At 40.1% G+C, this 25,225-nt stretch overlaps 1 protein-coding gene across 2 annotated transcripts in view; it reads right to left on the bottom strand.

Moving 5' to 3' along the window:
* The window catches only part of LOC111872234 (E3 SUMO-protein ligase RanBP2), a 142,413-nt gene that overhangs the window by 47,347 nt on the left and 69,841 nt on the right, over positions 1 to 25,225 (bottom strand). For both annotated transcript variants that reach the window (XM_023865920.2, XM_023865921.2), the window contains exons 22-27: positions 23,309 to 23,507; positions 16,619 to 19,140; positions 11,591 to 11,775; positions 11,090 to 11,256; positions 3,763 to 3,970; positions 2,368 to 2,470 (exon numbers count right to left, since the gene is read on the bottom strand). In XM_023865920.2, coding sequence (XP_023721688.1) covers positions 2,368 to 2,470; positions 3,763 to 3,970; positions 11,090 to 11,256; positions 11,591 to 11,775; positions 16,619 to 19,140; positions 23,309 to 23,507 — 3,384 coding nt within the window. The remainder of the gene's footprint in view (positions 1 to 2,367; positions 2,471 to 3,762; positions 3,971 to 11,089; positions 11,257 to 11,590; positions 11,776 to 16,618; positions 19,141 to 23,308; positions 23,508 to 25,225) is intronic.

The following is a 25,225-nucleotide window of genomic DNA, read 5'->3' as shown; positions in this document are numbered from 1 at the left end:
TTTCTTCTAACTTCTTTGCAGAAGTGTTAAATGAAATGGAAATAAATAGCTAAAGATTTTTAATAACATGTATTTCATATTCTGAAGACTGCTCTTTCTTCAGCAAGGTTATACATAAACAGAAAATGAAATGAGAAGTATAAAATGGATTCTGATCATACATAATCCTGAATATGCTGTCTGTAAGAGGAAGTGATACAGAAGAATGGACATTGCAACACTAGGAAAGCATTGGTAACTACTAAAAAATTTATCGAGAAATGATTTTTGTTCCTTCTAGTCAGATTACATCTGGACATCATCAGTTACAGTATTGTGCTGCTTACAAAGACTCCACTGCTCACTGAATGAATGAATCATTGGCAGGCCAATTAGGCTACATACTTACAGAAGAAACTTATTTTGTTAGTCACCATCACAATAATTTCAGAATTTATGTTAAATATAATAAGAGTGAATCTGGGACAGTTTATCATTAAAATTTCTCATTTCTCAATGTCTTGCCAGCTTGTAATAAAAAGAGTTTACCATGACTGAAAGAAGTTAAAAGCTGCATATAAAATGTACACTGTGTGTAGCATATTTATGTTCATTTTAGACATGTCATAAACAAATTCTATCAAAATCACAAACAGCAGCAAACAAACTGGTAACGTTACACTCAACATTGCAAATGACACCTTTCATGACAAGTAATGCATAGCAGCCTCTTTCTGAGACTATTATTGTCAGTCAGAGAAAAGAACCAACATTTGAACTGTGATACAAAGCATAATAAACAATAAGAACGGTAATGGTATCTGAAGGATAAGCTCAATATTGGTCCATGTGATAATTCAGAGAACAGCCAGTGAAGCAACAAACAATTGCAAAAAGGATATAGCTGCAGCAGTGAAGTAGAAGCATAATGGGAAACCCTAGAAATAGGAATTCGACTATGTAAGTCATCCCTGAACAGCCTTTTCCTGAACTCTACAATATTAAGCAAGTTTCGGACATTATGCCTACTGAAATGAAATTCTGAATAATTATACATGCAAGCATAGGACAACCCTACATCAATTACTCTACTCTGTTCTTGGAAAGAAACTGCTTCTGCTCCACAGTTTATGGCTTGACAATTTTGTTTCCATGGAGGCTGATCCAAGGTACTGCAATTATCAGACAAAAATCCAGCTAAGGTAATACAAGTATTCTCTATTTCATAATCATAATGCTTAGAATTGACAGAAATTTGTCCTCTGTAAGCAGGGGCTATAGGCAAAACATTATTCATTTCCAGAGTACCTAGGATTTCCTGAGCAACAAAAAAGGTGCATATGTCAAGTATAGTAAAGAATGGTCGAAAAATCCCAGTAACCTTTATTCCTCTAAGTTCCCAGACATGATGCAAGAGTGACAACTTATTCAAGAGTATGAATTTATTTCCATCACACAAAACGTTACAAACACATCTGGAACTGATTGGGTTTTCTGAATTATTCAGTTCCACAAATTGAACAATAGTACAATGCATTGTACATCTACAATTTTCAGATGACTGGGAGGGAATAGGATGGCCATGCACAATGCTATGGCTCTGAAGTGTAGAAAGATCACTTGTTTTATCATTACCTCCAACAAACATGAGTAAATATGAGATATCAAGAGAGTTATTATTATATACTTCCCTCCCCGAAATATCAAAATACCTCACAATCAGAATCTTATCTATTATATGCAGGTACATTTTTTCTGAGTCACTTGGATCAAACAGAGATTCAGAAGCAGAAGCACAGGAGTTTCTAAAGCCACGCTTCCCTCTTACACAGATTACTGAAGTTGTATCAAGGAATTCTGGTAATGGCACATTTTCTTTTTCTTCAGAGCTATATGAGACAACAGCAACCAAACTGAAATTTGTTACATAACTTGTACTGTCTGAGATGAAACTTGCACCAGTATTTACCAGGCGACCATGGAATTCATCTTCTGTATGACAAATGGTAAATATGTTTGTCCTTTCATGCATAATGTCATTCAACTCATTCATTTCAACAATGCCAATACCAGCATTACCATTCAAATCACACTGTATACTGCTACTGTAAGTTGTAACCAAATCAAGGAATAGGTTAAGATTAGGCTTAATGTTACAGTTGATTAGATTCAAACTTGCTTTAGTCAAGCAATCAAGTTCCTTTGGTTCAGGGCTGGTATTCAAACATAGCAAGGAACAATGTACAAGGGCATCATCAAATGTTAATTTATTAGAAAGCAATAAATTTTGAAAGTCTATCACCAACTGGAGTAAAGTGTTATAACTACATGTAGGTGTAATAACAGCATTAAGAGCACGTGTACAGAAAGTTTGATAGCTACTGTCACCTGCTTCTGTCTTGTTCAATGGAGTAGGAGAAGTCTCAAGATCTTGTGAAGATGCTGCAGTAAGACATGTATCTGTAAGTGCAGCAGATGATATCAGCTCTGCCTGTTTGGGAAAACAATCCAGCAATATCATTAGCTGATACCCTAAAGTTAAATTTCAAAATGAAAGCATGTCAGTTAACATAACATCTAGTGCATATATATATTTACAAGATTTTAAATTTTCATGATGGCGTCAAGATTACAATCCTCTTGGATATGATGCCATGTAGTCTGGTAGATATTGTGACATGGACGGTGCAATGCTCGGTAAACACCCTGCCCCCTCCAGCGGTGACATAATAGCATCAGAGCAACTGCTGCTGCTGCTATGGTAATGGACCAGTCAACACTCACTCCCCTTCCCCTGCGGTGACATTACAGCACTTCCCACTGTGACGTAACAGGGGACACCACTGTTGACACGAGGCAACAGGGAACAGTATAAAAAGCTGGCTGAGCATTATGTGACCAGAGTGTGTGATCAGGAGTGACAGTGTCGATCATGAAGTCGCCGAGCGCAGCAGAAGTCAGTTGCAGTCTAGCATTCGCCGGAGTGAGTTGAAGTCCACTGTTATTGAGTGAATGGCAGTGACTCCAACAGGAGAAGTATTTGTGATACTGCCAATGGCAGTAGTTGGGAAATTGTGAATTGTGTAATTGTGAGAGTGAGTACAATAAATTCGCTATATTCATGACGGCATGAAGTTATTTGTCGCGTGACATACACCCAACACATGACAATATGTAACAAAGGTTTGGAGGAATATGCTGTTTCTATCATCAGGGCAGAAGAGAGCTCCACCCTGAAGATGGAGGCAGCATGTTCCTCCAAAATGTTACCTAACAACTACACATCTCACTTCCAAGACTGTAATCCTGAGCTATATTTACATTACAAAGTGAAACTGATGGGCACTAATATTACTGTATTTAAAACTGTTCCTAAATGGATCCTGCCAGCCATGGAATTAAAACATATATCTAAGCTACTCTAAGTTGAAAGACATAATAGACAAAACGCCAAAAGGTCTTCTTGTAGAACTCTCCTTTGTTACCTACTGCATAAAAACTGGCACAAGTTATATCCAAAAATTCTGAGAGATGGTGAGAAAATTACATACTATGTAGCTTATGACAAGGACATGTTATGACACTATTTATGACACAGTCCCACCTACTACTTTATGAAGGTTTAAAGAAGAAAGTACCAAAAAAAAATACAAAGAAGGACACAGTTTTAGGACCAATGCAATTTAAAACACTTAAATATCATTCTAATGTTCCATTTTTCTCTCTCTCAGCATCCTCCACATACTAAAATCAACAGAAGTACTTAAAATTCAGTTTACTTACTTGTGCTTTGTCAATGGCCTCCTTAAATTCTGAAGCTATTTCCTTGTTCTTGAACCTAATAGAAAACATTTCCTCCTGAAGATGACCTTCTGAATAGTCAGGTGCAATCCACAACCAAGTTTTTTCATCCTTCTCTCGGAATGTAATTTCTGGCTTCAGGAAGTGATTCAGACATAACTTCAGGACATGATCCCGCCGCATCAGTAACCTAAGAGAAGGAACAACATGGTCCACTTGTTTTTCCATCAATCAACAAACACAACAGAAAGTAGATTCTATGTAGTTGTTTTCAGACATCAATTTCAATAACTGTGAATAGGTGGGTCTCTGTCGCCATGGCATGGTGCGTTCTCAAGTTGGGGATGGAGGAGAAGCCCTCCAGGTATGGAGGGAAGCTGCGAATATACTGAATATGCAGTCGCGGACAGCCGAAAAAGGATGGTCCTCCAGCTTGGGGTTGGGCATGGGGCTGAACAACTCCTTACTGTAAAAAATACATTTGTTACAAATATTCTCAAGAAGCCTCAGACCTGAACGGATTCCTTGGATAAACGACCTAAGCTAAAGAAAATGGATATGAGATTTGGCACACAGAATGTTTGAAGTATGTATAGGGCAGGTTCGCTCAGGGCAGTGGCAGAAGAACTCTTAAAATATAAGTTAGATTTAGCAGGAGTACAGGAGGTCAGATGGGATGGAGGGGGCATCGCACCAGCAGGAGACTATACTTTTTTTATGGAAAGGGGAATCAAAATCATGAATTAGGTACAGGATTTTTTGTACATAAGAAAATCGCATCAACAGTTAAGAGGCTAGAGTTTGTTACTGATTATCATATATAATACTAAAAGGTCGCTGGTGTGATATCATCATTACGAATGTTCATGCCCCAAGATAAAATTGATGACATAAAGGACAGGTTTTATGAAGAACAAGAACATGTATTTGATAAATTCCTGAAGTACCCTACGAAAATTTTGCTATGAGATTTCAATGCCAAAGTAGGGAGGAAAGACATTTTCAAACCAACAACTGGGAATGAGAGTTTGCATTAACTTAGTAATGATAATGGAGTTTGAGTAGTAAACTTTGCCACATAAAAAATCTTATTGTCAAAAGGAAAATGTTCTTGCATCATAACATCCATAAATTTACTTGGATATCTCCTGATGGGAAGATACACAATCAAATCGACCATATTTTGATAGATAGGAGACAGCATTCAAGTATACTTGATGTACAATCATTCAGGGCAGCAGATTGTGATACTGACCACTAACTGGTGGTGGCAAAGGTTAGGGAAAGACTGGCAGTGAGCAAACAAACACACAGAGTTCATATGGAGAGATTCAATCTCAAGAAATTAAATGAGGTAGAGGGTAAAGAGCAGTACCATGTTGAAATCTCAAATAGGTTCGCAGCTGTGGAAAACTTGGACAGTGAGGTGGATGTTAATAAAGCTTGGGAAACTATTAGAGAGAATATAAAAATTTCTGCCAAGGAGAGTCTAGGTTATTATGAGCTGAAGAAGCATAAGCCATGGTTCGATGAAGGATGCTCAAAATTATTAGACCAAAGAAAACAGCCAAATTGCAATGGTTACAGGATCCAAGCGAGTTAAATGGGGATAATGTGAACAATATAAGACGTGAAACCAGCAGGCATTTCAGGAACAAAAAGAGGGAATATCTGAAAGAAAAATTGATGAGCTTGCAATGAACAGTAAGAACAAGAACATTAGAAACCTGTATAGAGGAATAAATGACTATAAGAGGGGTTACCAACCTAGAAGTAACTTAGTGAAGGATGAGAATGGTGATCTGCTTGCAGATTCACACAACATTTTGAATAGGTGGAAATACTACTTCTCACAGTTACTGAATGTACATAGGGTCAGTGCTGTTAGGCAGATAAAAATGCACACAGCTGAGCCATTAATACTTGATCCCAGGCCTTTTGAGGTTGAAATTGCTACTGCAAAATTGAAAAGGTATAAATTGCCAGGCAGTGATGAAATTCCAGCAGAATTTGTTCAAATAGGAGGTGAAATATTACGTTTAAGATCCATAAACTAATTACTTCTATTTGGCATAAGGAAAAATTGCCTGATCAGTGGAAGGAGTCTATTATTGTACCAGTTCACAAGAAGGGTGATAAAACTGACTGTAGAAATTATCGGGGGATATCACTGCTATCAACTTCATACAAAATTTTATCCAATATTCTTCTCTCAAGGTTAGGTCCATACATAGATGAAATTATTGGGGATAATCATAACAGATCAGATCTTTTGCATTTGTCAGATATTGGAGAAAAAATTGGAGTACAATGAGACAGTACATCAGTTATTCATAGACTTCAAAAAAAGCCTATGATTCAGTTAGGAGGGAAGTATTGTACAATAATCTGATAGAGTTTGGGATACCATGAAACTAGTTAAGCTGATTAAAACGTGTTTAAACGAAACTTATAGTAAAGTCTGTAGAGGTAAACATTTGTCTGATAAACTTCACATCCAGAATGGTCTAAGACAAGGAGATGCTTTATTGTTAATCCTTTTCAACTTTGCTTTAGAATATGCTATTAGGAAGGTCCAGGAAAAGCAGGTGGGACTGAAATTAAATGGTACACATCGGTTGTTGGTCTATGCCAATGATGTGAATCTACTGGGTGATACCATAAAGAAAAACACACAAACTTTATTTGACGCAAATAAGGAGGTTGGTCCAGAAGTAAAAACAGGCAAATATAATTATATGCTGCTGTCTCATCACCATAATGCAGGGCAAAATCATGACGTAACAATAGAAAACAGATGTTTTGAAAATGTGGCACAGTTTAGATATTTGGGAACGATACCAAATCAAAACCTGACTCAGGAGGAAATTAAGAGGAGATTGAATTAAGGTAATGCTTGCTACCATTCAGTCCAGAACCTTTTGTCTTCTTGTCTGCTGTCCAAAAACATAAAAATTTGAATATACAAAACTATAATTTTGCCTGTGGTCTGTATGGGTGTGAAACTTGGTCTCAGACATTAAGGGAGGAACACAGATTGAGGGTGTTTGAGAACAGGGTGTTGAGAATATTTGGACCGAAGAGGGATGAAGTGACAGAAGGCTAGAGAAAACTGCATAAGGAAGAGCTTCATAGCTTGTACTCTTCTCCAAGTATAATTAGAATGATCAAGTCAAGGAGGATGAGGTGGGCAGGATATGTAGCACGAATGGGGGAGAAAAGGAATGCATATAGGATATTGGTGGGAAAGCCAGATGGAAAGAGAATGTAGTACAAATGGGGGAGAAAAGGAATGCATATAGGATATTGGTGGGAAAGTCAGAAGGAAAGAGACCACTGGGAAGACCAAGGCATAGGTGGGTGGACAATATTAAAATAGATCTTACAGAGATAGGATGGGATGGTATGGAGTGGACTGATCTGGCTCAGGATAGGGACCAGCAGAGAGCTCTTGTGAACGAGATAGGAAACCTTCGGGTTCCATAAAATGCTGGGAAGTTCTTGAGTAGCTGGAGATTTGGCTTCTCTTCAAGAAGGGCTCAGCTCCATAAGTAAGTAAGTAAGTAAGTAAGTAAGAGAAAGAAATATAGGTATACCTGGTTATAGACTGTAAAACAACACTTCAATGCTTGCAGCAGTGAAAACTGCCTCTGGTGTAGAGAAGATGAAAATATGAAAACAACTCTTAGAGAAATAAACTGTGAAGATACGGATGAATCAAAGTGGCTCTCAATAAGATCCAATGATAGATTTTTGTGAAGGAAATGACTTAAAATTCAACAACAGTAAGAAATTATTTGATCAGGTGAGTATCATGTGCTCCAGAAGACCGTGTTATCACCAAACAGGTTAGTCCTGCGGTAACACTCTTAGACTTGCATTTGGTAAGTTCTCAGCTTGAATTCATTAAGAGATGGCAGAGCTCTTCTGTGGTCCTTGTGACCAAAGAATGTATTTTATTTACCAACTAGCACATTTGGTGAAGTCTGAACAAAAAATTGTTAAAATAAACTTTTACAGATATATCTAATATCAATACCTTGAAAGCCAGCCATGATGGCACTAATATTTGGACATAGAACTTGACAGGGTAATTAATATTGTTAGTGTACGAGTGAATGTGGATGGGTTTGGAATTGACGACAAACTAATTAGATTCTCTTGATACAGCGCATGAATACACTGTTACATACACACTAATTTTCAGTCACATCTCCGCTAGTCACTGCTTGGTAGCAACTTCCAATTGCGGACATTCCACTTGTTGTGAAACAAGACCTCGAGGAGTGTATTCTCGTAATGTCACTTTTCTATGCCGTAACTACAATTCAACGTTAACTATAACACAAAATGTTAAAGTAGTTGTTTCACAGTCGTTCCTTCATATAATCAACTCTCACTATACTGTAGCACAGTTGAACTCTCTGTGCTGTCTTCCACTGTCTTCTGTCTGACTTCACAATCCACACTCTCACTCCTTGGCACCACGCACACTCTCCTGCTCCCTGGCTGCCAGTTGGGATTCACAACACACACTCTCAGCACCACGCACACTCTCCCTCACACAACACTCAGCCGGCCTCTTATACTGTTCCGTTGCCACGTAGTAACTGCGGTGTCCTGTTACATCACAGTGGGAAGTGCTGTTACGCCACTGTGGGGGGGGGGAGAGTGTTTACTGGCCTGTTACCATAGCAGCCGCAGCGGCTCCTATGCTGTTAATCACTGTGGCAATGGTTGCCTAACACAGCTGCTCTGCTGTTACATCACCACTGACATGTGTTACAGCGTCGCACGGAGTCCGCGATCCTCAACACCCCTTCCTCTGGGTTTTTCCAGCCTCAGCTACCAGCTTCTCACAGGAACAGCTCATAATAACTGAGACCCAGCAGCTATCTGACTAAACCACTCCACTCAACTAACACTAACTCTCCTGCTTATAACATCTTTGCATGGAGAGCATAGAAAACATTGTTTCCCATTATTGTTGTATCCAAATGTTGCCATGGAAACATGCTTGTTTGTGAAGTAATTTCTCGGTAACGGCTGTCTCTGCTTGCTTCACAGTTCTTGCCTTGAGTGAGTATGCCACACTGCTCCCTTCTTATGGCAATTTGGCCCAAACAGCCTACAGGCGTACCACTATTTCTTCTTTCCTGGGGGCTGTGCTTGTGACATCTGTGATCTGTCTCACATTCCTTCCTCCTGGCTCGGTTCTCATGGTGATTACTCACAAACTGCTCCCGCTGCACCCTCCATAAGGCTGCTTGTCCCAAGTGGTTTCCTGATACAATGTGAACTGGTTCAGGTGTACCACCATCTTCTTTCCCGATGGTGTGGGCAAAACTTCCGAGAACTGCTGACGTTCCCGGCTCTTAAGTTGTTAGTAGTCTCTTCTTCCGTTTGGATGGGGGCTGATTGCTCCATTATCTCCTGACACTCATTTTTTGAATCCAGATGGAAGACCCAACAGTTCCCTTCACAATCTCCAGCATGAGAGCCTACCTGAAGGTCTCATTAAAATTTCCCCTGCTTCCCAGTTGTTGCTGCTGTTTCAGGCCTCAGCCCCTTATGCCATTGTTGAATTTCAGCTGTGTCCGTCACCTCTCCTCAAACGTTCATCCTTCAACGACTCCTTGTACAACATAGTCCGTGGTCTGACCGTTGGTCCTTTGCGACGTTCTTTATGCTGTGCAGGAACAGCACAGTGGGTCAACCATTCGCAGGTGGTGTCGAACTTCTGCTGGGACCATTTCTTTGGCTGTCAGCAGTGCCCTTCAGTTACATGCCAGTCCCCATATTAGTCCTCCAGTGCTCTGGTATGTTCTATCATGCCTGCTTCCTTAGGGACTTCCTGATGCTCTGACTTGGACCCCTTACTTCTTCTGGATTTGCCTCCAAATCTGTGGCCTCCATCTTTTCTAGACAGGCCTCCACCCTGGCCTCCTGGCAGGCCTTCATTCCTTTTCATCAGGCCCTCATTTCTTTTTTGCTGGCCTTAGTTTCTTCTTCCAGGCTGGTTCATGTCTTTTCTTGCATGGCCAAGGGCCTCAAACTTCTTGTTGTTGGCTTTTATTTCAGCCTTCATTTTCCACAGATTGGCATCCATAATTTCTCGCAGAGCCTTCATGTCTTTTCACAAGGAATTCATTTCTTCTAGCTAGGCATCCACCTCAGTTTCATTGAATCAGTCCTACCCAATCCAATCCCACACCAGTTGCCATGTGTACGAGTGACCACAGGCAGGTTTTAGATTGATGGTTGGATTTATTGGACTCTTCGACAGAGTGCGTGACTAGACTTTACATTCCACTGTCACATGAACACAACCATAGGTGCGTGAGCACACACACTAGTGTCCATAGTCACTTCTTCACTAGTCATTGCTTGGTAGCAGCTTCCCTTTCCTCTGGGTTCCCAAGTGGTCCCCCTGCCAAGGAAACATGCTTGTTTGTGAAGCCATGACTCAGTAATGACTCTCTTTTCTGGTTTCACAATTCTTGCCTTGAGCAAGTATGCCACAATATGTACTAAGCAACCCTTCTACCTGAAAGAAATGTTTTCAGCATAGGCTGCCTATAACAATAAACTTCATCTGAAATAACTATCCTCCCTTTTGCTTCAACTGGCTGTAGAGCATCATAATGGCCATTTCTAGTTCCAACAAAAACAGTGACAGACAATTTATGAATTCCAACTGACAGGCATACTTTGACATAATAAGTATACATTATTCCAAAAGAACAATCTTTGAAATCAGTAATTCCCATCTATAACTACAATTCCCACATATAACCAGTCCACTGGTACAATGTCATGCACTAAAACATGATTTCACTGACTATCCATGCTATCAATAACGAAAATTTCTTTCCAACAATGGTCACCACTGCAATGACAACTGAAACATAAGCACTTCCCACTGCCACTTGGTATCCCCATCATAATTATTAACACTCCTGACTTCAACATGACAGAATAATTCAGGCTTGGCAACCCTTAAGTTAATGCACGCACGCGCGCTCTCTCTCTCTCTCTCACACACACACACACACAAAGGGATAATTTAAATAAGGATATTTTCTGCATTAACACTGCAAAAGCAGGGACATGCTGCCATTTAAATAAGTGTAGCTGCAATGGCAGTTGGTGCCTTAAAAATCTTCATGAAGTTAAAAGATTGCTTATTACATAATGCAAGAAAACACTATCTATTGGGGTTCAAATAAATATTGTTTTGTTAAAATGTGCTCCTTTGTTCTGGGGGAAGGCAAAAAAAATTTTTTTTTGTTTAAAAGCACGCCCTCACCTGACTTTATGAGTACTTCTGTGCTTTAACAATTTTATGTCTCCAACACCACGCTCCTTCCATTCTCCTCCAGTAAAACGGAACAATTTGGCTCGATGACAGTACAAGATATCTTCATCCTCTTCCCCAGTATGCAGAGGTACCTTATCTGGCAGTGGGATTACAGGCTGCAATACAATTCAGTAACCCTACTCTCAATATTTACCGATCAGTAAGTTAATAATACTGTACAATTTCTGATGTTTTATGTACCACAGAATGAGATGTGAGAAAAATCATGAGCATTAAATATAAGAGATCTAGATATAAAAATATCCTATATGAAGACACTTGCGGCAAATGAAGATACGGGGGAGGAAAGAAAAAATAATCTTAATAATGGTTTGAACCGATTCAAACTGAGCTAACCCTTGATCAGTAGCAGACATGGCGGTTTACGTGTATCTCGTTGATTTAGAGTATTAAAATTTTAAAGTTCAGGGAATGGACACTGAAACACACCTGAAAACAGATATGTTCTCCTTCATCTTCTTCAAGTTCACCGTCACTGTCATCATCAGCAGCAGCTCCACTAACATTAGCACCAACACTACCAGGAGATTTTGGCTGCTTGGTAGGTGATTTAGGTCTAACTCCACTGAAGCTGAATTCAAACTTTCCAGGACTCCCAAAAGTGAATTTATGACCTAGAATATTGATGATCATGTAATTCAAACAGAAAGGGGTACAAATCTATCTCCAAATTAGTTTCTGTAACACTTAAAATCATTTATTACTATTAATGGAACCTTTGGGTTCCATAAAATGCTGGGAAATTCTTGAGTAGCTGCAGAATTGGCGGCTCCTCCAGAAGGGCTCAGCTCCATGAGTAAGTAAGTAAGTGATGTTCTGAAAATGCTCGAGAGAAAATGTGTGACGAAATGAAACTAGAACTTTGGCGCAACCACAACTGGCTCCTTCATCATGATGATGTGCCCAGCCACATGTCCTTGAAAACACACAGAGTTTGTGACTAACAACAACATGGTTATCGTTCCTACTCATCAGACTTAGCCCCCTGTGATTTTGTTTTGTTTTCCAAATTGAAAATGAAATTCAAGGAACAATATTTGGAAACAGTGTCTGACATCCAAAGGGAATTGCAAGCAGTACTCGACAGCATTACGAAAAATAACTTCCATAGTGGTTTTGAAGTGTGGAAGAAACGATGGGATTGGTATATACATTCCCAAGAAGACTATTTTCAAGCAGACAGCAGCCACAGTTAAGTTAAGCCAGCATTTCTTTTTTTACCTAGTCCGGGAACTTTCCGATAGCACAATGATCTCTTTCTGTCAATATGGATTTTTGCCCACTGTTTCTCTTCACTGGTGTTGTCTTCCCACGATTCATGTACGACAACATAACCTTACAAACTGTTGCTTTTGATATATGTAACAACGTGGCAGTTTCTGTCACAGATGTTCTAGCTAAACACCCACCAATGATCTGTCCTCTTTCAAAATTGGACAAGTCTCCCATTTTCCAATTCTTTCATACAGACTGTCACTCAACAAACTCACTAATGCACTGACATGAGCACTACAGAGTGTAAACAAATGGAAGACAAGCATTCAATTTTGCCCAACTGAAGTTCTTTCAATGTAACCAATACAAATTCTATTCCTCAATTTCTTAGGTGTTTCCATCATTCCCCTTTAGTTCACATTCCATAAAAAATAGTAGCTAAACGCACCCATCCACAATTAAAACATTATCAACAAAATACATACAATACATACAAAAAATATCATTAGCTTGTTTGTGACCTACTATATACTTTTATACAAAGAAGGTAAACAGGTGTTAATGCTTGACAGAAAACATTACATAAAAATTATCACTAGACTGTTAGTGACCTACTACAGTCAACTCTCGATTATCTGGGGGCGGATTAACCAGGGCTACTGAGGCTTTTTTGAGGCTTATATGTTGTTTAATATTCATTCACTTTTGTTTCACATGGTGAGTTGTGACACTATTTTTGCACTAGTGTGAACTGAGCTCTGCATTCTTTGGTCCTGTTATGCTAACACAATGTTCTGGGTAGGGGTGAAAGAAGGCAAGGATTTGTGGAAAGTTTCAAGGACAGATACACCGCCCCAGTTGGTCTCTTTGTATCGATCTTCAAGTGCGTTAGCAAAATGTCAGGGTGTAAAAGGAAGCGTGTTAAGTATTCAACAGAAACTCATGTGAGCCGGGCTTCGAAATGTTAATCAGTGATGAAACCATAAGTTCAGTGGGGGTACAGCCAGAAGAGTGGAAAGAAAGTGAGAATGAGGAAGAGGTGGAGAGTGCTGCTAGTAAGAAAATATCACATGGTGCTGCTCTTAATCATTTGGAATCCTTACTAGACTATCTTGAGAGTGAAGAGAACAGTTTATTAAGTGACAAGCTCATATTACGTATGCTTCGTATGGATATCCGTAAAAAGGAAGTGTTAAGTGTGAATATTTGTAAAAAGTGTTGGATGTTGTTGAACACTGTGATTGAAATAACTAATTCACACTTCAGTATAATGTAAAAAAAGTATTAAATAGGCCATGAGATGACATAAAAATGAGGTTGAGTAAATTTAAATACAGGTAGGCCTATAGTATTATGAAGGTACAGTATTACAGTACTACTTTTAATAACATTTGTCTTAACCGCATTTTCGATTAATCGTGATTTCCATGCCCACCATTATCCCTGATAATCGAGAGTTGACTGTATACACTTTTATACAAAGCAGGAAAACAGGTGTTAATGCTTGATAGTTTGTTGCTATGGTAACCAGAAACAGTGTAAGACAGCAGCTACTGCAAGCCTGATCACGAAATTTTTTACTTTTCTGAAATGTGGGACATATCAGTTTTTTGAACATACAAAAGAAATATGTCGCTTAAAATTATTATTCTGTGCTTTGCAAAATGTCAGAATTTTCTTAAAACCACTATATTTTGGAAATTGATTTCAGTCTTCAAGTGAGAAAACCTACTCTGTTAGGTCCCTTGGTACAGCTACCCTCAAACAATGGGCACAGTTTAACAGCACCACTATCGTAAGGCCCAACAAGGTTTCAAAGAAACTCTGACAATGGCCAAAGCCCAAAGGAATTGTTTTAACACTTTGCGGACCGGCAATTTAAATATTTAAATCACCCTGGGGACCGGTATTTTTATACCTACTACCCTAACTTGTGCACTGTTCACTTTAAAAATTTATATAAAATCTCCTAATTAATTTTATGAACTAAAATTTTTGGAGAACACTTACCAATGCTCCTAGAAGTGCTTGAGAGTGTGATATTTCTGGAAACATTCCCCTTTGTGAAGCGGCATTACACAGAACTTGCAATGTAGACAGACATACTCCTTTTTTTGTGAACTGTGCAAACACGGCATTGCCTAGAAGGATGCTTCCCCTTGGAATGTTCACTCTTCACAATTTTCCGAAAAGTAATGTCAGTGATTTTATTGTGAAGTAACTATATGTCGCAGCGCGCTCAAACCGGTTGGGATCGGTGGAGGGGCAAGTCAGCTTATGAACGCGCGGTCACTTAGTCATCTCCGAACTTCCTGAGAGTGACGAAAGGCTTTTCCGTGAAACTCGTTTTTGTCTCTCGTGCAAGCCGCAATGCAGCACTCCTTGGAACAAAGGATTGCCATCAAGTTTTGTGTGAAACTTGGCAAGTCTGCAGTGGAAACTTTTCCCATGATAAAGATGGCCTTTGGTGATGATTGTTTGTCGGAACGTCAGGTCTACCGGTGGCACAAGGCCTTTTTAGAAGGCCGTGAAGAGTTCGGCGATGAAGCCCGCGCTGGACGGCCATCAACAAGCACCACCGACGAAAATGTGATGTGTGTGAGAGAACTTTTGAACTCAGACCATCGTTTGAGTGTTCGTTTAATGGCACAGACATTAAACATTCCAAAAAGTACCGTTCACGAGATCGTGACGAACAATTTGCAGATGCAAAAAGTGTGTGCAAAGCTGGTGCCCAAAGTGTTAACGGATGACCAAAAATCGCGCAGAGTTGAAATGTGCCAAGAACTTTTGGACTTACATGAAAGTGACCTTCACTTTTTAGACAATGTCATCACAGGCGATGAGACTTGGGTGTTTGAGTACGACCACGAAACAAAAAGGCAAAGTGCCGAGTGGCACACCTCGGCATCCCCTTGCCCCAAGAAGGCCAGAATGAGCAAGTAAAATGTTAAGGTCATGCTCACTGTGTTCTTTGACATCCACCATGAGTTGGTACTATATGGTACAACCATCAACGCCAAATTCTACGTGGAAGTGTTAAAGAGACCCAAACGAAGGGTTTATTGCATCCGGCCCGACATTGCGGACAACTGGAAACTTCATCCTGACAATACACCAGCCCACACCGCCTTCCTCGTGACCCGCTTCCTGACCGATTCAAAGGTGCCAACGGTTCCCCAGCCACCCTACAGTCCTGACATGACTCCCCCAGACTTCTTTTTGTTTCCGCGCTTGAAAACTCCCATGAAAGGACATCATTTTGGGACAGTTGACGAAGTCAAAGAGGCTTGCACCAAGGCTCTAAAGAACATTCTGGAGGAGGCCTACCATGACGCCTTCGATGCCTGGAAATCTTGATGCAAGCGATGTATCGATGCAGGAGGAGCCTATTTTGAAGCCTTTTAATGTGTTGTACCGATCTAATCAATAAATGTTTTTAATCGACTCACTAATATTACTTTTTGGACAAACCCTGTATGCTTCCGCATATCAGGCAAGAGTCGCCCAGGGGTGTCCACATGAGGCCTGCGTGAGGTGGGAGTTGATGGGGTAGGTCGCACTAAGTCTGTCTGACTCTTGTTCTGCCGCCACCATCTGGTCTGTAGCCCAGGCCTTTGCCACATTCATCAGGAATGCTTTGTATTTCAATTTCGAATCAGGGTTTAGATTTTTGTAAACCAAAAATGAATTGAAAATGGCACAATTTATAAGCCACAAGGCAACTTTCACTTTTATTATCTGTGGCCACAATTCTTTGTTGACCCCTGTCACTTCCACTGTCTGAGTCACTAATCACTACTCCTCCATAAGGCACGTCAGATAGCTCATCGGAGAACAAGTCAGAGAGATTGCTTTGCCTTCAACCGCTTCTGTCCTTGAAACATATTCCCCTCTACTAACTTCCTGCCTGGTACATAAAAAGGTGGAAGGGGCAAAGTTTATTTTCTTTTGGAGTAAGGACCCTAGCCAGCCAGGTCAAGTTATGGAATACCTAGCATACATTCCGAAGATTACGCAGTATTCATTGCAGTTGTGTAGCGCCAGAGCAAGGTACAGTGTGTTACAACCTAATGTGTCCTAAAATCATATCATGTGTACGGTCTGCAAAGTGTTAACATATACGCTACACCATGGACAAAAAAATTTAACTTTAGTTAAGAAATATGTTACAGATTCTGATTCAGAGCAAAGGTTCAATCTCATATCCAAATTCACTTATACCAAATAATGACATCTCACCTGCTGTATCCTTGGGTGGTGTAGAATCCCTGTTGCCTTCTGCCTGTATGTTACTACCAAAACTGAAAGTCAAGGAACTGGTGTTCCTTTCAGTACCACATCCTGCTGAACTTCCAAACAGGAAAGCTCCAGTATTAGCTTTTGGCTCAAATGAGAATGGTTTATTTGTTGATGTGCTGTCTACACCAAAAATGCATGTAACAGATGAAGCAGTGGTAGTGGTAGAGGGGAGACCAAACGAAAATCCACCTTTTGGAATGCAGGCATTGGAACTTGTAAACAAAGCATGAGTAATGGTGGTGGTTGTTGCTGTTGACGTAGATATATTTGAAATGGGCATTCCAAAGTTATTATTAACTGGTTCAGATGTGTGTCCTGGTGCAATGCCAAATGTAAAATCACTTTGGCCACTGGTGATTTGGGATGAAGTTGAAAAATTAAATTCAGTTCCAGAAGAGGGCATTCCAAACTTAAAAGAAGCCTGGTTTGTGGCATTACCAGGCATTTCTCTCTGTGTTACATCATGACCTGGTTTTGGACCACCACAACATAAGCAAGATGTCTTATCAGCATCAGTATATGTATAGCACTGGCTGCACTCCCAACAACCAGCTTTGGGCTTAAACAGTTCTGAAAGAGGTACATTTTGGTCTGATCTTGGAAGAATGCTAGAACTAAAAGATGATGCAGTTTCACAAGTCACATTACTTCCTGGTTTGGGGGTTTCACAAGCCATACACAAATCTGCTGTACTTTGATTTCGAATGTAGCAAGCCTCACACTCCCATGAACCTGGCTTGGCCTTGAAGATCTCAGACAGAGGTTCTGATTGCAAGGCACTTGAGACATCGGCTGCTTTTGAACTATTTGGCTTTTTGCACCCTATGCAGGTTTCACTGTCCATATCATTTATAAGGCAACATGACTGACATTCCCAGGATTCAGGTGACTTAGAAAGCTCAAAAAGCTTTAGCTGCTGGTTACTGCTGTGAGAGACAAGCAAAGGGTTCTCCTTGAATTCTCTTGGTTTTGGCCTTTTACATGAAGTACAATGATTTGCAACAGAAGCATTGGGAAAAAGACATTCTTTACATTTCCAAACCATACTGTGAGCTGTTGGCTCATTTGTATCTTTACCTTCATCACTCATTTTCACTTGAACTTCATCAAGGGTTTTCTTAAAAAGAAGTGCCTGCTCAACAGTCTTGAACCTAACAGCTAGGAGTTCTGGTTTCATTTCTCCTTCAGAATAATCTTGGGCACACCAAGTCCAGGCCCGGTCAGAAGATGATAGGGCAGTAAACTTCATATCTGCAGTCACAAAATGGTTGCAACATACTTTTAAAACCTGTTCTCGCCGCATAAGTAACCGAACTTTACCAGTGGTAGGAATTTGCATTATCTTCAGCTTTCCAATACCACGCTCCTTCCACTGTTTTCCTTCACTGTCAAAACGAAGCAATTTTGCTCTCTCTTCAAATAGTATGTTTTCTCCTTCCTCTCCTGTCTTCAGCTCCACAAGTTCTGGTAGTGGAATTACAGGTTCAAATTCTGCTGTTGGCACAAACTCTTCTGCGCTACCCTCATTTTCAACAACACCTTCAGACTTCAGGGATCCCCCAAACACAGGTTTTCCTGCTCCTTCCCAACCCTTAAAACTGTCATCTTTCTTAAAACCTGGCTCCTTAATAACAGCTGCTAGGGCTGAGAATGTGAAATCAGTATGAGGTGAGTCAAACATTAATTTTGAGCCAGATGTCGGAGTACCTGATTCTGGCATAATCTGAACTTTATCTGATGTAGATGTAACACCAACAGATTTTGGTACAATAGTGCGGGGTCTGTGTAATGATGTGGGTTCAGACACTTGCACATTGCCTGTAATGACAGGAGACTCCAATGATGTAGACACTTTAGACGGACTGGTAAAGCTAAAACCAGCAAATGGGCTTGGTTTAGCTCCCTCTCCAGAACCCTTCTCTTTGTCTTTAGTAGTATCTTTCAATGTCTGTGCCGCTGCAGATTTTGAATCTATTTTAAAAGTAGGCGGAGATGCAAATGTAAACCCACCTACAGTTATTTTATTACATGATGTAACTGGAACTGGGGATGTAATTGCAGAAGTAACAACTTTGGTTGCAATTTTGGAGGGCTCTTGAGTGACAGCTGATGTAGAAACAGAAGGAACGGATGCTACAGCCTTGACTGCAGAGGTCTCAGTAGCTGCAACAATTAATTTGGCCTTGTCAAAAGCATCTTTGAAATTGGCAGCTTCATCAGATGTCTTGAATCTCACACAAAGCTTTTCAAGGCGAACCTCCTCATCAGCAAAATCAAGGGCCACCCACATCCAGGCACGGTTATTCATTTGAGTCAACTCCATGTCAGATCTAAGATTATGATTTGCACATATCTTCAGTACTTGTTCACGCCTCATCAATACACGTACTTTCCCTGTCATTTGGTTATGCAGAAGTTTCATGGTGCCCACACCACGTTCCTTCCATTCTTTATCCACATACCTATTGGCAAAATAAAATTAATGTAGCAGACAATATTTCCAAATTTAAAAATTACCTTTCATTCCCTACCCACAGCTTTATGTAAATACCTGGCAAATCTCCTGTTACAAAATTCAAATTAACTATGCTGTCAATTAAAATAATACAAAACTTAATTCCTGGAGCACAATTTCAGCATGTCCCAAACTAAAACTTGAAAGCAAATACCGTCTGTGGCAAAAAAGCTATTTTATCATACCCCCCTATAAACATGTTTCAGCAAGTGAAGTATTGCACTTTTACAATAATAATAAAATTACTCATGAACAAAAATCTGACCACTGGCCTGTAATATTATGGGATTTAAAATCCCCATTTTGCGAATAATAAAGGTCAATTAAAAACTCATGAAGTATTTAGCAACAGAAATTGGCCTCCGTAGTCTAGGGGTAACGTTCCCGCCTCATGACTCAAGGTACGCGGGTTCAAACCCGGTGGAGGTCGTGGAATTTTTAAGGGCGGAAAAATTCAGGGAACAAGTCCTCCGGGAGGGACTTTAAGCCGTGGGTCCTGTGTCGTAGCTTTACGGGATGTAAAAGAACCTCATGTCTCAAGGAGACCACTGAGCCAAATTTGTAAGGACATTTCCCGCCCAACAATAGTCTCTAACGCCTCTGGTAGATGCGGGAAGTATCTAGATACCGCTGAGCCAGTAGAGGCCGAACTCACTGGCTCAGTCGGGACTGATGGCACGCACCAATACCGGTAGGGTATAGAGACTGGTAGAATATCACAGGGGGGTGTACAATAGACCACTGGTTGCAGTGCATGCAGAAACCCACCCCTTCCAATAAAAATTATAATAATAATTTAGCAACAGAAATGAAACTCACAAAAACCTCTGTAATTTTACACGTATATGCTTTACTACAACCACAGAATAACTGAGAACTTTAACAAGCAGACAATGGACACAACGGTAACAGACACAGCGTGGTCAATCGTGAGTAAATATCACAGCCACATATTAGGCAAGTGTGAGTCTCCAGTTTTAGGGATCAAATCAAGAACATCCTCAATATCAGTCTGAACACTGATTTTTAATTCTTTAACTTCTTGAACTCTCTGCTACCTGCTTCTGCTTTGTATGTCAGGGTCATGTTGAAAGAGATCAGTATCATATTTTCCCAGATGGAAGACGTGCTCCTCCCCCTTAGAGTTACACACCTGTGCATTTGTGCATGTGTGTATCAAAGATGTTTGTAATGTGTTTTAATGTTTTAAAGTGCTTGACATGATCATACCACAGATTACATTTACCATCATTGTACTGTGTGAGTTGCAAGCAAGAAACTGAGACAGATGCATTTCAGGGTCAGATGACATGAGGTTGCCTGAAGTACCATCACACTTATGAAGTAAAAGCAGCAATTTACTGATTTATGACACCACGAGATTGTTCTAACACACATCAGTCAATGAAGAAATGGTAGACACGTTGAGAAAAAGACTATGTGTCAAAAATTATCAGGCAGTGTATTTATGGTCCATACTCTAAGAATGGTGATAAAATACGGAATAAAAGTATGAACAGGCACAAAAATACAGCTTTTCCTGAGGCAAATTTCCCAAAGTGGGAACAAGAGAAACAGGAATTTGCTAATTTTATGTGAGAAATGTTATTTCTATGGATTCAGAGACAGAATGGAATATCAGTCTCATCCAGTATCATTAGCCAGTGAGAGGCTGAAATTTTAAGTCCAGCTCAGAGAAATGTGTATAATTGATGCGGAGAACAGGTTTTCTTTATAACAAAGGTCTTCACTTTGTAAGAAGTTACCACCACACTTCAATGCACTGTCGATGAATGTGAGTGTATTTTGAAACGCCACTGGGTTACACCACTGATCATCATGATGAAAATTCTGTTGTCAGAAAAGTGCCAGGCAATGAAAAGATGCAGGTGACTAATACTGACAGAGTTGGCAGACGGCATGAAACTGCCATGTACAACAGTAAACAGAAAGAACTGTGTTTAAGGTGCAGCTGCCTATGTAGCTAATAACTGTGCACCTCCCTAAGGGATGGATGACTAAATTAAATGATGTGGGACTGGTGACAACTTGTCTTGATCTGGGGACCACATGTAATATTGAGAAAAGAGGGAATGCTTTGATGCAGCTGAAGGTCACTGAACACTGGATGTCTAATTCAGGGAATGAATACTGACATCGTGGCCATACGTGGAAAGATGACTTCATAACTATACATTCCAGTGAATAAACCTTTTAATGATCATTTCAAACAACAGTGTTTCAAATGGGCCATGTTAGGGGATGATGTCCTGACACCCCAGGGACAATAAAGAAGCTCAGTGTAAATTCACTGTCCCAGTGAATTTAGACCACAGCACTGTTCTCTCCAAATGTGTTGAGGAGAGGATTTACGAACTGCTGTTCATCTGATGAAATGGATGCACGGGACAATAAGGAAGAAGCTGAGAATATGAGAATGTTGGCAGTGAATATGAGAGTTCAAGCAGTGGCTGAGACAAGATGGGAACTGTGAAGACCGTGAAGCTGAGATAGATGAGAGAAGCTGAATAAATGCTAATGACTTGAAGAAGGAAATCAATAAATTTCACATAAAACTGTTTTCTAATATTTATTTTCTTCACATGTTTAGTGTAAGATTACATCAATTTGCAAAATTACTTTTTCTGGGCAGACATTTCCTAGTGAAGTGTCATCATGCATTAAGAATCATCATCCATTCAGGTAAATCTGGCTGTAAATTTTTGTGCACTCTGAAAAGGTGACAGTGTTATATATATTATTATAGCGAAAAAATTGGTCTACTAGAGAACATTTTCAAAATATTTCTAAATTCTTGTGTTGAACTGAGAAAGCCATTCTTCCACATATCTATTATGAATATATCTACAACTTTATATTCTATTTAATTAAGTTTTATTGTCTGTATATTTTTATATACTGTGACGTGGATGGCGCAACGGGAAGTAGGGGTCACGTGAACTCTGCGGTCTCCTGAGTGATGTCACATACCCCCTCTCCTTCCATCAGTATGCAACGCTCAGTAATCACCCCCTCTCCCATAGTGACATAACGGAAGAGCAACTGTGTGAAGCAACCATTGCCGTGGTGACATAACAAGGGATACTGCGGTTACTACACAGCAGTAAACAACTCTTGGTAGTGTTGCTAGGCAACCTGTAAACACGGCGTCACGTAACAGCAGTACCTATCGCGTCACTGTTTTCTGTGTTGTCCGTGCCGAGGCTAAATAAGGAGCACTGAACACTATTCAATGAGTGAGTATTGAGCCAGTTACGAGTGAGTGAGTTACTAGTGAGTAACGATTAACCAGTCAATTGCGGTCCAGCATTCGCCGGAGTGACTTGAATGGCAGTGACTACAGGAGAAGTATTTGTGATACTGCTGATGGCAGTAATTGTGAGATTGTAAATTGTGTGATTGTAAGAGCGAGTGTTCAATAAATTCGCTATATCAAATAAGGCGTGAAGTTACTTGTCGTGTGACATACCCAACATGCGACAATACTGTATATTATATTTTACTAACTAACAAATACCCAGACAAACTGGCCACACATCTGAATGTGAAAACAGAACAAAGGCCCAAATACAACAGAATGTAAGCAAGACATTTTTATGAACTGATATTTTTAAGTATTGTGCCACCTGAAGATGACCCAGTAATCACAGGTGCAATATGCAGTGGAAAATAAAACATGCATAATGTTAAACAGTTACACTGATGCAAGTATTATGTCCTTGGACATTAACAATCGTCTTGTCTATTTAATAAAAACCAGCCTGTTTCTTTTTAAAAATACGTTTCAGAGACTGGATTCTGTCCCCGCACTCAGGTGAAACCTAGCTCATATCTCCAGACTGGAGGTTTTACCTGAGGACATGGACAGAATCCAGTCTCCGAAACGCTGTGTTTTTAAAAAGAAACAGGAAGGTTTTTAGAAAATAGACAAGACAATGGATAATGTCCAAAAACATAATACTTATAGCAATATACCATTGTCAAAAACTTTTAGATCTTAATTACATTGATGGCACTGTCAGTATCTCCATGTGTGCATGTACATCTGTGTATCTGCAACGACTGCAGTTCTAAGATGGAACATGACCCCTTACCTGAAGAGCTTTGCCCTGCTTTCAAATAGAACTGTTTCTTCTTCTTCTCCAGTAGTCAGTTCCACTTCTGCTGGTAGTGGAATTACAGGCTGGAAATCAGGACATGGATCATGTTCTGCATCATAACCTTCCTCTCCGTCTTCTACTCCTATTGCAGAACCTGTGGACACTCTGCGCACATCGGCCACATGACCAGCTCCTAAAATATTGAGGGGGAGAAGATGGAAAGTTAGCCAAAATTCAATCGACTGACTCAGCTCCAACTATATGTCTGCTTACCGTTTCAACCAAGTTTTAAAATTAAAAGATTCATAATCTGTAATTGCAATTCAGGTTAAAGTGAAATGCCACTTGTCATTCTGCACTAGGCAAATTAATACTGACTTCTTTTCATTAACAAAATTCAGTCTAATCCATTACTTGACCCATACAGGTGTGATATCAAAGGAAGTTTAGGCCATACTGGACAATCTAAAACCCCAAATGTACATTTTGAAAAGAATTTACACATTATGTTTAAACAGTATAAAATATCTAGTCCTGAACTTAAGAATGATGAAGCTATACCTCCAATCCCTCATGTCTTCATGGAAGTGCTTAATTAATTAAGCACAGAGTCACAACTTTACCTCACAGTATAAATGAATTTGATAAGGTTTCTTATTGTCTCATGTGTATGTGTGACTACAGATGAAGTATGGCTGGGTGAACAGAATTACTGACCACTTATGGGTCATAACTACAAATAACACTAACACTATTGCTGATTTCCACACTACAAATCCAGTCTGCTTTCACTGGTCATTGCTTACTAACAGCTCACAACAATGACTATTCCTTTGCCATGTTTTCGTTAGATGTTTCCTGGTAACGACTCTTAACAATGGAGATTCTTCAGCTTCCACGGGCACGGTGCTGCCCACTGGTTAACACTCCACAACTGAACTCCTATCAACTGTCAACTCAATTACAGTGCCATCTCTTCTTAGCCTCCCTTGCAGAGCTCCTCTCAACTGCCACTCCTTAAATGAACTCAATCACTCTTCAACCAACCACTTCACTTCATTTCACTCAATTTAACCATACTCAGCCAGCCTTGGGTCCTCCTATACAGCCTCAGGGCGAACCAAATAGAAAACACTACCTCCAACAATCCCCCTATTGTTGTTATGACTGTCTAGTAACAGCTCAGTTATGTTTGACGTGTTCAGCAGCCGTTACCAAGCAATGCATGTTCCTTCTTGCGACAGCCGTTTAGCAACGGTACTACATGTTACATTATTTGCATTATGGGTAAGAATGACACTCGGGGACATCAAGGCTGTCAAGAGGGTAACTACCCCTGTGGAACAAAATAAATTTTAAATATATGACATTCATTGTTCTTTGGATTGAAGAATACATATACAGCAGACAATATTATTCACATACAGATTATGTTTTGTAGATTAAACACAGACCTTTTAGAACCCCTTAGTTACTGATTAAGATGTATACGTGGTGTGTTCAAAAAGTATTGAACTTTTGGTCGGCAGAAATACATTTATTGATTTGGAGGTACAAAACCCTAATCCCCTTCAAAGTAGTCTCCCTGGTATTACACACACTTCTCCCAGCGCTTCCGCCATTGTTGGGAACACTTCTGGAACACGTCTTTTGGAATAGTGATCAGCCGGGCCATTGGATTCCACATGATGTCTTCTCTCGACTGAAATCGGGTTCCTTTCAGCAGCATTTTCAGCTTGGGAAATAGCCAAAAGTCACACGGAGCAATGTTGGGGGAGTAGGGAGCCTGACGAACCACAGGGATGTTGTGTTTGGCGATGAAAGTATGAAACAGATGCGCAGAATGGGCGGGTGCATTATCATGATGGAGCTGCCAAGTTTTGCTGCCCACAGATCCGGTCGTTTGCGCCG

Source organism: Cryptotermes secundus, unplaced genomic scaffold (assembly GCF_002891405.2).
Source record: "Cryptotermes secundus unplaced genomic scaffold, Csec_1.0 scaffold797, whole genome shotgun sequence".
Lineage (NCBI taxonomy): Eukaryota > Metazoa > Arthropoda > Insecta > Blattodea > Kalotermitidae > Cryptotermes > Cryptotermes secundus.
This window is presented reverse-complemented; position numbering and strand designations above follow the sequence as displayed.